This window comes from Quercus lobata, chromosome 8 (genome assembly GCF_001633185.2).
Source record: "Quercus lobata isolate SW786 chromosome 8, ValleyOak3.0 Primary Assembly, whole genome shotgun sequence".
Lineage (NCBI taxonomy): Eukaryota > Viridiplantae > Streptophyta > Magnoliopsida > Fagales > Fagaceae > Quercus > Quercus lobata.
The window spans coordinates 63,370,671-63,384,454 of record NC_044911.1 but is presented as its reverse complement, the minus strand read 5'-3'; the positions used below and the strand labels follow the sequence as shown (position 1 = coordinate 63,384,454).

Here is a 13,784-nt window from a genome sequence, read left to right as displayed (position 1 = left end):
TGAAAAAATATAAAAGTAAAAGAAAGGTGAAAATTATATTTTTGTCCTTATATTTTCACGCGATTCTCATTTTAGTCCTTATCTTTTATTTTCACTGTTTTTTCTCACAATCCTAAAAAATGCATCTCGTTTTTGTGCTTGTCATTACATCAGAGACGGAAAATGCACACGTGACAAACGGAGTGCACTGTTGACACACTAAAAGCAGATGTAATCATTAAAATTAAATTAAAAAAATGTTATTTGGCATTAAAAAATGCCACATTAGCATCTAAATTTAAAAAACTAATTTATCAATTTTAACTAAATAAAAAAAAAACTAAAAACATAATTAAAAACCAAAAACCACATGAGTCAAGATTTAAGTGTATCTAAAACAAGAACAATAAAAATATCAAACCATATGTTTCTCAAAAAAATTTTAAAAAAAAAAAAAAAAAAACCAACCCAAATTTAAATACAAGAACAACATTTTCCTTTTAGGGTGTGTTTGTTTCGGTTGAAGGTGAATTCGGGAAAACAATTTACACCCTGCCGTGTCTTTGGTTACGCATGGAAAATTTGGTCAAACCGAAAATCATTTCCGTTGACTATAAAATACCCACCCCATAAGTGTAAATCATTTTACACTTTGATTTTACCTTCAAACCATTTCCATCCTCATAAATTTTCTCTCCTCACTCACTCTCATCACTCATGCCAAGCCCAAGCCGAAGGACGGAGAGAGCTATCGCCAGTGAAGCCCAGGTCCAATCCTTGACCCACGGCCCCACCAATCTGATCGCACCGCTCAAACCCATCGTCGATCTGATCGCGCCACCTCAGCTTCTCCGTCATCCTCAAACCCATCTCCGATGAACCTAGCTAAACCCACCATGATTTCACCGCATCCCAGTCCCCAACCCACGGCCTTACCGTCGTGCCTACAAGCCCCTCTGCCAGTGAAGGTAGTTTCTCATCTACTTCACCTTCATCCTCTCTCTCACTCATTAGACCCATCCTTCTTCCACCCACATTGTTGCTGCCTTTAATTTTTTTATTTTTTTTTATTGTAAAATAACATTTTTGCTTGGGTTTTGGAGGATTGGTGGTTGGGGTATTCATGGGTTTTAGTGGAGGTGGGTTGGGGGTGAGTTTAAGCGTTGATGTTGGTCGATTGGGGGGGTGGATTATTGGCTATGGTGGTTTGTGGGTTTCAATGGTGGTGGATTATGGGTTTTGGTAGATGGTTTTGATATTGATTTTGAGATTAATGGGTTTTGATTATGATTTTTCAAATTAATTGGTTATGTGGTGGATGATGGTGGCTGGGTTTAGGAGCTGAGAAAATGTGAAAATTTTGTAGGAAAATAGCATTTTCAGAATGTTACCAAATACCGAAAATCGTTTTTTGAACATTTTCAATTGCAGAACCAAACACTCGGATTTCATTTTCCTTATGGGAAAACAATTTCCCCTAAAATCATTTTACGCTCAGAATTGACTTTCCGTTGAACTAAACATAGCCTTAGTCTTTCATCCTCTCCTTTTCATTAAAACCCACACAATCCCATCCTCTCTGTCTCTCTTTTCCTCTCTCCCTTATCCTCTCAAATCCACACCCCAGGCAAACATGAGAAAGAAGAGAGCAGTGAATCTGAAGTTGATTTCGTTTTGGCTAGTTTGAGGTTGATTCCGTTTGGATTTGATAGCTTCGAATCTGAGGATGCAAGTGGTTTGGTTTTGGCTTTAAGGTTTGGATTTGAGGTTTCTATTTGGTTTCTCTGAAAATAAGAAAATTTGGGTTTTGAGTTTTGTGTTTGGGGGTCGAAAATCTGGGTTTGGCTAAAGCCATGTTTGAGCGCTTCATAGAAAAAGCGATTAAAGTAATTATGCTTGCACAAGAGGAAGCTAGACGGCTTGGTCATAATTTTGTTGGCACAGAATAGATCTTGTTGGGTCTTATTGGTGAAGGCATTGGCATTGTTGCTAAAGTTCTTAAATCTATGGGAATCAATCTTAAAGATGCACATGTAGAAGTGGAAAAAATTATTGGAAGGGGTAGTGGATTTGTTGCTGTTGAGATTCCATTCACTCCTCGTGCAAAGTGTGTTTTGGAACTCTCGCTAGAGGAAGCCCGCCAACTTGGTAACATATTTTTTTATTCCTTCGGTTCTTTTATAGCACCTTCGAATCTTGTGACAAATAAATTTCATGGAAATCTGGGTTTGGAGTTTTGTGTTTGGGGGCTGAAAATCTAGGTTGGATTTAGTATTTGGGGGCCAAAAATACGGGTTTGATTTTTGTGTTTGATGCTTTGGTGGTGTGGGGGTTTGAAATATGGTTTTGAGTTTTGTGTTTTGGCCAATTTGGGTTTGAATTCAAATTTTATGTTCATCTTCAATTTCTTATTTTCTGGGCAACCATGTTCTTGGGGGAAGAACACGAAGAACAATTATTATTTAAAAAATTAAATGATAACTAAAATTTTATTTTATTTTAAAATAAAATAATTTTTTTTAATATTTTTTTAATTCTGCCATTTGCCACGTGTGCATTTTCCATCTCTAATGTAACGACAGGGGCAAAAACGAGATGTGTTTTTTCAGGATAAGGAGTAAAAGCGGTGAAAATAAAAGATAGGGACCAAAGTAGAAATCGAGTGAAAATGTAGAGAGTGAAAATGTAGTGGTTTTCGCCTTTATAAAAATAAACAAATAAGAAAACTATTACATTTACAAACATTTTTATTATACTTTCGTAACAAATTTTAGATTGTAAGTTATTATTGATTCTAAATTGAACTTACCATTAAAATTACTTATTTTATCCACAGTAACAACCAATAATAATTTACCACTTATGATTACGCTCAGTTTGTTTCAGTGATAATGTTTTCTAAAAAATAAGTCATATTTCAAAAATTGTTTTCTACAAAACTATCGCATTTTCCTATGTTTGGTAGTAACCTTAAATAAGTTGAAAAATAATTTTATAACTTCTCTTATTTAACTTGCTGTAAGATAAAGTTGTTTTTCAAAGAAATTTAGTAGAAAACAATCTCTAAAAATAACTCATACTTATTCTGTTGACCAAAGATAGTTTTTCTTCGACTCATTTTTTCTAAAACTATCAAACACTGAAAAACATGGGAAATTATCTTTACACCAGATTTTCCATCAAAATAAACAAAGCGTTACTGTGAAACATAACATTTCTTAATAAATAAATAAATAACATCCTTCATGTTGTTTGGTTATGACGAAATGATTTCCTTGAAAAATTAAAATTTAAACTTTTTATTTCACACTTTGTCCATTTTTTTCCAATTTGGAGGGAATGAAAATCCTTCAATTTCCTTTCCCTCCCTTTCACTTCTACCGATCCAAACAAGGGAAGAGTTTCCCTTTCCAGTTTTCCCTCACCCTCTTTCCCTTCCACTTCTTTTCCCTTTAACCAAGCATATAGTGTATTTAATTTGTGGATGGTGAAAATGTCTTTGTCACACTTTGATCATGCGGATTTTCTCCATACCAAATAGAGAATAAGCTAGAAATGAATTTTATTTGCCCCGTCTCGTCTTGAGTATATACATATATAATGTATCTTTAAGTTATTTATACAGAATTTAAATTTTGTATACACATCCTTTTTATAATCTATCTTTTTTATATACATATTGTATTACCATTGCAAAAGACTCGTCTATCCATCACCCAACACTCACAGTTGCCCCTCCCAATTCTCTCTCATAATTATCTCGTTAATATTGGAGCCACCTTATTAAGGATGACTCCAAAGTCCAACCTTCTCCACCTCTGACCTAGTCCATTCTCACACATGCAAATTTTTCTTGTCTTAAATAAGAGATAGAATACCAATGATCCAACCTCGTCTCACATGTTGTTATCCCAAATCCAACTAATATGTAAAATTCTCCATTTACTTAAAAATGCAAATGATATAATTATTTGTAGTAAATATCATATATCATTAAAAATTGATGGCTAATCTTTTTGAAACATTTCATAAGAATCTTTTTATGGCAACAGTGTGAAGCTTATGACTCATAAGAATCTTTGGCTCTTCTTGCTAACGACTACACAGGTGGTCAAATTTGGATGAGTGGCGTGCCTTGTAGACTGTAGTTGTGTGATTCAAATTTCAAAATGTATTGTTGTCAAACTTTTCACAAATAAATAAAAAATATTCCAATGCTTTATTCACCCCCAAAAAAAATTTATAAATTTTAAGGTTTTTTTTTTTTTTTTGGGGTTACCCATCATGGCTCTGGCATCCCAAAATCTCGTTATATTTTATAATTTTTCAATCAATTTAAACATTAATATAAAATAAAAACATTGTTTTCTTGTGACCCCTTAATCAAAAAGTAAAATACATCAAACTTTTTTCTTTCATTTCATGTCACTTTTGTAAGTTGTGATTAGTAATGAAGGTTCATCACATATCTTTCACATCACGGTAACTACCACTCTTTAATATTAGGTTATAACAAGATGTGATAGCGAAGGCACTACTACAAACAAAAATTCCACATAAGACACAATGCCAGGCCTAAATCCATATGAAATAAAATTATTATCAACAATATCAATTACAATAAGCTTCAATTAACCAAAACTGATAACAAAATTAATACACTCTCACAACAATACACGCACGCATTTTTCACAAATAAAAACTAATTCAAATTACAATACATTTTTTGTGTGGATAAGTAATACCAATTTATGTTACTAGCAATAAATAAACTTTCACTCCATTATAATAATATCCAAACCAAGTTAAATTAGGAAATTGAGGTAGTTTCTAATAAATCTCCACATTAATTCAAATTTTCAAGCAAGTTTTCATTGAACAAGTTGGTTATTATTTCCACATCTAAAGCAGAGAATCCTTATACGAAACCAAATGCAAAAAGGTATCCAAAAAAATAAAATAAAAAAAACTTTTCTCAAACCACAACAAGATGAACCTTGAACTTTCAAATTAGTTGTTGTGACAATGAAAACCTCAATGGCAGTGTATTGTATTTTGACGCTAGCTAACAAATGCACATCAACACAAACAAAATAATATAATCTTGCTTTTATTCATAAAAGAAAAAAAAATTATTGTAATTTGGCCTACCCTACATCCACAAGTTATGTCAATATACTATCAATGAGGTGGAGTGATTGTTGTTCCCACTTTTGGGAGGAATGCTTAGGTGGAAACGGAATGGAATAAGCATTCCCTTCACCGTTTAATTTGTTTTTATTGAACTCCCAAACAAGAAAATATATGAAATGTCTTTAAAAAATCAATTTCAATTTGATTTTCGCCCTCCTATATGGATAGGCATAATCAAGTTAAGAATTATTAATACATTCTTTAAAGTAAAAGTTGTTTACAATTTAGAAAGTGATACACTTTTTTATTCTTACTAAAACTTCAATTCCCAAAGAGCGTTTGAAAAATCTTTAAACATGAATACTTTTGCATATAATTGGATTTTCTATAATGAAGGAAAAATTGTTAAGAACTTTAGTCAAATTTGGTCTTTGATGATTCTTGTTTCTTGAAAAAGTGTAACCTACAATTTTTTACAACACTGCAAAAACCCTCTCTTTTTTTCAAGTAATTACTTAGTACCACCATGCATGATAACTAATAAGAGATAGGTAAAAGGTATCCAATTCTTCAATAATTTTGTTTGTATTAGCACATATTTATTAAGTTTAGTGGATATTTTTTGTTATAGATCTTTTGGGTTATGAAAATTTTTCATTTACATATTGAATTATGTTTATAAATTTATACTACCATGCATAATGAAGAGGGAGAAAATTGGAGGTGACAGATCCACTTCGATGGACTTGACAGTGCGAGACAAATGGGCTATTAGTGAACGGATACTATGTGAACGGACACAGGGTGGACAAATCAAAAGGCCATGTGGCACTCAACTGGTCATTATGTGGTCTCCCAGAAACCCTAAATAGAAACGACTTGCGTCTCAAGATTAACCCTAGTCCATAGAGTCCCAATTTGAATAGAATTCTAACATGAAGAGGATTCTAAAATATACGCGCATTAATGGAGATTTTCTCTATAAGGAAAAGACTTGTGATGCAAGCAAAGGAGTTTGATTCTACACTACTATAAAAATCCGAAAACCCTCAGAAAAAAGGTACGCATAGTTCACCCAGTTTTAGCACTCTAGAGTTGTGAAGAAGTTCTAACTTGACCTTCGAAAGGTATTTGGCCGGCACCACACATGTGCTCTCTGTTAGGTCCTCTCTTTTTATTGTGCAGGTATTGTTTCGTGCGTGCAAAAGCTGTGTGGCTCACTAGTGATTTTTCGGCATCATCACATAACTTAATATATAATTTGTTTATGATTTTCGTAGTTTTTTTTGTTTTTATTTTTATTTTTATCTGTAGTTCCGTTACTAATAATGAAATGCGAACTTTTTTAGAACCTATAGATTTTTGGCTTGTAAGTCATGCCCTTAAATTAGTTAAGCTAGCTCATAATTTGATGGAATTGTTCATATCTCCAGTAAATATGAGAGAGGCCGGGTTTAATAACACAAATTTGTAACCTTTATATGGGGGATTAAAGTGGTGGAACGTTGGATGGTTAGTTTATTGTTAGTTGTTAGTTGTAAAATGATCAGTCTATTGTTAGTTGATAGTTGTTGTTAACAGTAAATACGAGAGAGAGAGAGAGATTTCTGTAAGTTATAAATACATTTCACTAGAATAAAGTGATAAAAGCTATTAACTTCTAAATGGGATGGATATATAGTATGTTGTACCTTCTTTTTTTTTTTTTTGGTCAGCCGCAACATTTAACTAGCCTTCTGTGAACAGTGCACTCTTGCACTGTTCACGGGTCCCACAAATTCCACTTTTCATCAACTTTTTCATTAAAAATAAGTCCTACAGTACTATTCACACATTTAAAAATTATTTTGCTACAGTGTTTTCAGCTTCAGCAAAAATAAGCTCAATCCAAACGGACCCTATGTAAACTATGGAGTTACATGCAAAATGCGATATATATGTTTCATAACTCTTCTACTAGGGACAATCCTAGGAGAGGCTTTCTAGCTTTGAAATGTTTAATAACATTCCAAAAACATGATGGTCTTGCTTTCTAGCTTTCTTAAAGCTGCAAGTTTCTCCAAAAAAAAAACACTTGCATGACAACTATAATTCACCCATATACGTCGGAGTTCTTCTATCTTCTTATAGTTAAAATTATGAAAGAAAATTGCCTAATTGAACTATCATCACACTTATATCATCTGTAGAGCCACGTTTTACTGTAAGTCGACGAGCTTTTTGCAAGCAAAAAATGGTTTTGGTTTTTCTATTCCGGTGCACAAAGGACGAACCATATCTGCTGCTTCTTGATTATTAACCTAAAAGAAGGAAGGGGAAAAAAATATTTATCAGCAAAATTCAGTGAGTGAAATGATTTTAATTTGTTTTTATTGAACTCCCAAACAAGAAAATATATGAAATGTCTTTAAAAAATCAATTTCAATTTGATTTTCGCCCTCCTATAGGCTATATGGATAGGCATAATCAAGTTAAGAATTATTAATACATTCTTTAAAGTAAAAGTTGTTTACAATTTAGAAAGTGATACACTTTTTTATTCTTACTAAAACTTCAATTCCCAAAGAGCGTTTGAAAAATCTTTAAACATGAATACTTTTTCATATAATTGGATTTTCTATAAATGAAGGAAAAATTGTTAAGAACTTTAGTCAAATTTGGTCTTTGATGATTCTTGTTTCTTGAAAAAGTGTAACCTACAATTTTCTACAACACTGCAAAAACCCTCTCTTTTTTTCAAGTAATTACTTAGCACCACCATGCATGATAACTAATAAGAGATAGGTAAAAGGTATCCAATTCTTCAATAATTTGTTTGTATTAGCACATATTTATTAAGTTTAGTGGATATTTTTTGTTATAGATCTTTTGGATTATGAAAAAATTTCATTGACATATTGAATTATGTTTATAAATTTATACTACCATGCATAACATAATATATAATTTGTTTATGATTTTCGTAGTTTTATATATATATATATATATATATCTGTAGTTCCATTACTAATGATGAAATGCGAACTTTTTTAGAACCTACAGATTTTTGGCTTGTAAGTCATGCCCTTAAATTAGTTAAGCTAGCTCATAATTTGATGGAATTGTTCATGTAGGGTTAATGGCCCAAATTGTATATTGGGCCTTGGGCCTTGGCCGAGAAGATGAATGGTCCGAGGAGGAATAAATAGTTATGGGTGATTCTAGTTCAGAGTCTCATAAGTAAGGAAGGAGTGGAAGGTGGTCCGAGGAGGGATTCCTCATCGGATATAATAGATATAGCTCAAATATGTATCCCTACAATCAGGGTAACCTTTCAAGAAACTCTAGTGATAGAGATGTGCATCATAAACATACAAAAAGGAGGGAAACCCAAAAATATCTAAAGGAAAGCTGCTACCACCACATTGAATGCACTACAGCTACTTTTCTGGCCGCATTTATGTGGAAAAGACCTCTGAACAGTGCTGCTTTGACTACCATAACTCATAGAAAGCCAAAGAGGGTGTCTGATGGGACAGATACTCAAGTAAGGTCTCAAATAATCAATAAGTGTAGGATCAAGATGGTCTAAAGGGAGCTATATAATGTAAAAGACCCTCCATGAGAAAGGGATCAGAAAGATAGAGAAAGAATACTGTAGCAATCAAAATTGTATTTGCACTCAACCATTATTGATCTGTATGAAAAACTTCCCTCCTCGAACAGGGAATTCATTCAACCTTATGTTCCTTGTTTTTGCTTGATCATCCTCTAAACTCATACTAGTAGGAATGGCAACGGGTCGGGTTCGGGCCGGGTTTTTCTATACCCGAACCCGACCCGCAGGCCAAGACCCATGGCCCAGACGCAGCCCGTTAACTAAGCGGGTTTTTTTCCCGGGCCCCGCGGGCCCCATTAAAGGATTGGGCTCAATTCGTGGCCCAACCAAAAAAAAAAAAAAAATTTAGATCCAAACACAATCACAATCACAAACACAAACAAAAACAAAGAAATCACAAACACAGATTTCAGATCTACATTTTCCCTTTCAAAATCACAATCCAAACACAAATTTTAGATCTATGATTTTCATTTTTCCCTTTCAGAAATCATAAACACAAACACAAATTCACATGATTGAGGCGAACTGAACCCAGAAAAAAAAAATAGAAAAAAGAAAAAAAAATGGAGACAGTGCGAGATCAGCGACGACGAGGACGAAACGGAGTTGAGACTTGAGAGAAACGGGAACGACGAGGACGAAACTGCCTCCTTCCCTTCTTAAATCTGTCGGAACGGCGAGGATGGTTAGCTCTTCTGGTATCGGTACTTCCATCTGTCGGAAACGGGAGTCCCGCTAGCTCTTGTCTGATGAGTTCATGATGTTCATCACGCTATACATATGGCTTGTGGCCATGCATGCGAGATCGCTGAGAGATGAGAGGTAGTGACTGAGAGAGCTGAAGAGATGAGAGGCGTGAGAGGCTGAAATGAGGAGCGGAATTGAGAGTTTAGGGTTTTAACTATATATATATGAGGTTAATTTAGTAATTTTATATATAATATAACCGGGTCGGGTTTTGGGTTTTTTTGATAAAACCCGAACCCGACCCGGACCCGCTTCAGGTTTTTTTTTTTTTTTTTTTTTAAACCCATACCTGACCCTATTATTTATCGGGCCGGGTAAAATCCGGCCCATTAGGATCGGACCGGGCCGGGTATCCGCGGGTCGGATCTAAATTGCCATCCCTACATACTAGTCGTTGTCAAATTCATTAGGGCCTAGTTCTTTGACCCACTCTCTATAAATTTATTGTACTAGGTTCACTGAGCCAATATCCCATACATCTTGGGCATGGACTGCAAAACGTGTCCTTACAATTCATATCTCCAGTAAATATGAGACCGGTCGAGTTTAGTAATGCAAACTTGTAACCTTTGTATGGGGGCATTAAAGTGGTGGAACGTTAGATGGTTAGTTTATTGTTAGTTGTTAGTTGTAAAATAGTCAGTTTATTGTTAGTTGATAGTTGTTGTTAGCAGTAAATATGAGAGAGAGAGAGAGAGAGAGAGAGAGAGAGAGAGAGAGAGAGAGAGAGATTTCTGTAAGTTATAAATACATTTCACTAGAATAAAGTGATAAAAGCTATTAACTTCTAAATGGGATGGATATATAGAGTTACATGCAAAATGCGATATGTATGTTTTATAACTTCTACTAGGGACAATCCTAGGAGAGGCTTTCTAGCTTTGAAATGTTCAATAACATTCCAAAAACACGATGGTCTTGCTTTCTAGCTTTCTTAAAGCTGCAAGTTTCTCCAAAAAAACACTTGCATGACAACTATAATTCCCCCATATACGCCGGAATTCTTCTATCTTCTTATAGTTACAAATTATGAAAGAAAATTGCCTAATTGAACTATCATCACACTTATATCATCTGTAGAGCCACGTTTTACTGCTAAGTCGACGAGCTTTTTGCAAGCAAAAAATGGTTTTGGTTTTTCTATTCCGGTGCACAAAGGACGAACCATATCTGCTGCTTCTTGATTATTAACCTAAAAGAAGGAAGGGAAAAAAAATATTTATCAGCAAAATTCAGTGAGTGAAATGATTTTAATTTCATTATATGTATACTATGTTCCAATTTAAGGGGTCACAGCAATGACTTTTGTTTTGAAGTTACCTTGTCCCAAAGACCATCAGAGGCTAGAATTACAAACTCGCAGTCATGCTCAATCTTTAAGACTTTGGTCTCCGGTTCTGCTATAATCCATTGTTTAAGATGTCGATCTCCAATTCCTCTCGATACAGCTAGGGACCCTTGTACTCTCCATACATTGTGATGAGAATCCACATAACCACCCTAAAAAATAATGATTATTGCATAATCGATTAGAAAAATACTAACAACAAATGTGATAGTGTCACTTCAACTACATAAAAATATAAACTTATAAATTAAATTTTTTTTTTTTAAATAATTGGTGACACGTCGATTTATAAGACTTATGTAATAAAATTTGCACTATTTTTAATATCAGAGAATTACATAGCTAACTTACCAGGGTTTCAATTCGTTGTTTTTCATCTTCCCTGCAAGGCCGGTGATCAGATGTGAGGGCCTCAGCTATTCCTCCTCGGCTCATCACAGCACGACAATCACCAGCATTGGAGACCACAAGATTACCCTCTTGTATCAGTGCAGTCACACAGCAAGTACCACCTTCAACACCCTGCTTAAAAAATTCGGCATCTGTGGTCAAGTAACCATCTCTAACTGCTTCCACAATTTCATCTGCACATCTCTTCCTGGATTGGTCCATTATATGCCTATCCAAATGGTTGGCTGCAAATTGAGCAGCTTTTGTACCCCCATGCCCATCAAAAACACCAAAGAAAGCCTGCAATCATAGAATATGATATCGTCAGGTTCTAAAAGGCAAAGAAAAAGGCTGAGCACGTTAATTTTAAGCAAACTTTTATTTTTCCTTTTTCCCATCAAAACACAATGTGGTTGCTTGAGCCAAAAAAAAAAAATGTATATTAATTGTCCTTTGAAGTTTCCAAATAAAAAGAGAGGTATTTTAGAATACCTCAATTTAGTTTCTCTATCTCTATCTCACCAGTTCTCGAACCCATGGACCTGACACTTGGTATAAGTATCAAACCCAATGAGCTACTAAGAGAACCGGTGCCATGTTTTGCTTACTCAATTTTATTAGCTTTGGCCAACTCACCGTAAAGTGTGTCAAAGAGGATAATTTTAAGTACAACAATATAGTAATTAATTGTACATATCCATCATTATATTATGAAGATATTAGCCAAATTCTCAAACTATCAATTTTTGCTGTCAATATCCTAATTCCAAAATAATTAACTGGCAGTGAGCACATTACTGACTAAAATATTAATGTCTATGGATTTTGATATAATTCAAATTTCAAATTATAACATAATTATTACATTGGATGCTAGTGGATTTGTAAGCTCAAGTAGGGTGAATTGTCAAAGGGTCTTTCATGGTGAAGAGTGCATATATAATGCAGCAAGTGGAGGCTAGCAGTTTCAGTGCCAAAAAAAAAAAAAAAAAGTTCTCATTTCTTCCTAAATAACTTAATTTTTAATTTTATGAAAGTGCAAACATATTCACGCAATTTTCTATATCATCATTTCAAATAGCATGCCATATTTTGAACCATCACACTAATATTTAATCTTTAGTTAATAGGAAATTAAAGGCTAATATTTATAACCACATTTCCCCCAATTGATCTGGCAATTCAAATTCTCCAATGTTAGGCTTTCAGCAAAAATTCCAATGCCTTAATTACAAGATCTTAACACCTCTATATTTATTAAGATTAAATAATTTGATCAATTTGCTAAAATTAAATGATAAAAAAAACCTGAGATAAAATTAATTTACACAGAAGAACATACCCATTTTTCATGCACGATATTTTATTTTATTTTGGATTTGAGGATTTAATTCAAGGAGCTTAAAAACCAATTTTAATATTGATATATATATTACAAATTGTTTGATATGAATATAACAAAAATATACAATAAATTTGAGTTATGAGCATTTTTGTTAAAAAGAAATTACACACATATCATCCTTAATCGTTTTAAATCCACGTATTATAGTATCCATCTATAAATTACATCCAAAAGATACCAAAAAAGAAAAAGAAAAAGAGTCATCTAAGAAATATTTTCTTTTCCTCTATTTTCTTCACTATATAACCGAAACACAAAATCTTAATTAACATAACATGTACATACCTGTCTAGAATCTCCATGAACATCAACGACAGCTGAGTACCGGTCCTCCATTAGACCTCTCCTTCCTCTCTTACAATAAAGCGCATATCCATCCCCTTCAACCTCTACCACGTCCACTACTTTCTCCACAGCTCTAGGTGTATCAACGCCGAAACTCAGTGACATCACCGGAATATCAATCCTCGCCGGCCTCTTCCTCTTCAAAACCGTCCCATTAAGCGAACACGAAACCTCCTTGATAGTACTTATCTGTTTGTTAAACCTAGCCGTTGAGGGTGTCGATGGAGAAGGCGGCAGTGGCGATGATGACGACGATGATGATCGTGATGGGGTTGGTGGTAAGCCATGAAGAACTCTAGGAGATTTAGTAATAGAAGCTGAGGATTTACACAAGCTTGACGAAACTCTAGGAGAAAATATTGGAGAGTTTAAGATTGCCACAGACATGTTGTTTAACTTTGTTTGTTCTTGGTTGTGTGTTTGTTAATGTTTTTCTTTCTTTTTTTTCTCTTTGGAATGCAAAGCAAAACACAGCTTATGAATGAGTTGTGAGAGGATCCGTATGAATATATATTGTCATGGAAGAATCGGTAAGCGATGTCGTATAATGGAATTGACTGGTTATTGACTAAGTCTGAGTTTTGGAAATTTTCCGTTTGATCCGTAATTCTTTTTTTTTTTTCTTTCTTTCTTTTCTGTGGTTCTAAATTCAGAGAATCTGAACGCTCTTTTTTAGGAGCGTGGAAGGTCAGCCCAGTTTACTTGGGTGCGTTGACTGGGCTAAAAGCTAAAAATGCCCTGACGGCCTTTGCTTGTACTAGTAGTACATTAAACGCGCTCTAAATGTGAGTGTGTAATTAAAATTCAACGTACCATAAAAGAGAGAGAAGAAAATA

The 13,784-nt window shown here is 34.1% G+C and overlaps 1 protein-coding gene across 1 annotated transcript; it reads right to left on the bottom strand.

The window, feature by feature from the left end:
- Positions 1–10,218: 10,218 nt before the first annotated feature.
- LOC115954527 (probable protein phosphatase 2C 25) lies at positions 10,219–13,430 on the bottom strand. The gene is made up of 4 exons (XM_031072399.1): positions 12,889–13,430; positions 11,160–11,498; positions 10,781–10,960; positions 10,219–10,652 (listed from the first exon to the last, which is right to left on the bottom strand). Exons 1-4 carry the CDS (start codon positions 13,333–13,335, stop codon positions 10,488–10,490), a joined length of 1,131 nt encoding a protein of 376 aa, XP_030928259.1. The 5' UTR covers positions 13,336–13,430; the 3' UTR covers positions 10,219–10,487.
- Between the last annotated feature and the right edge of the window lie 354 nt (positions 13,431–13,784).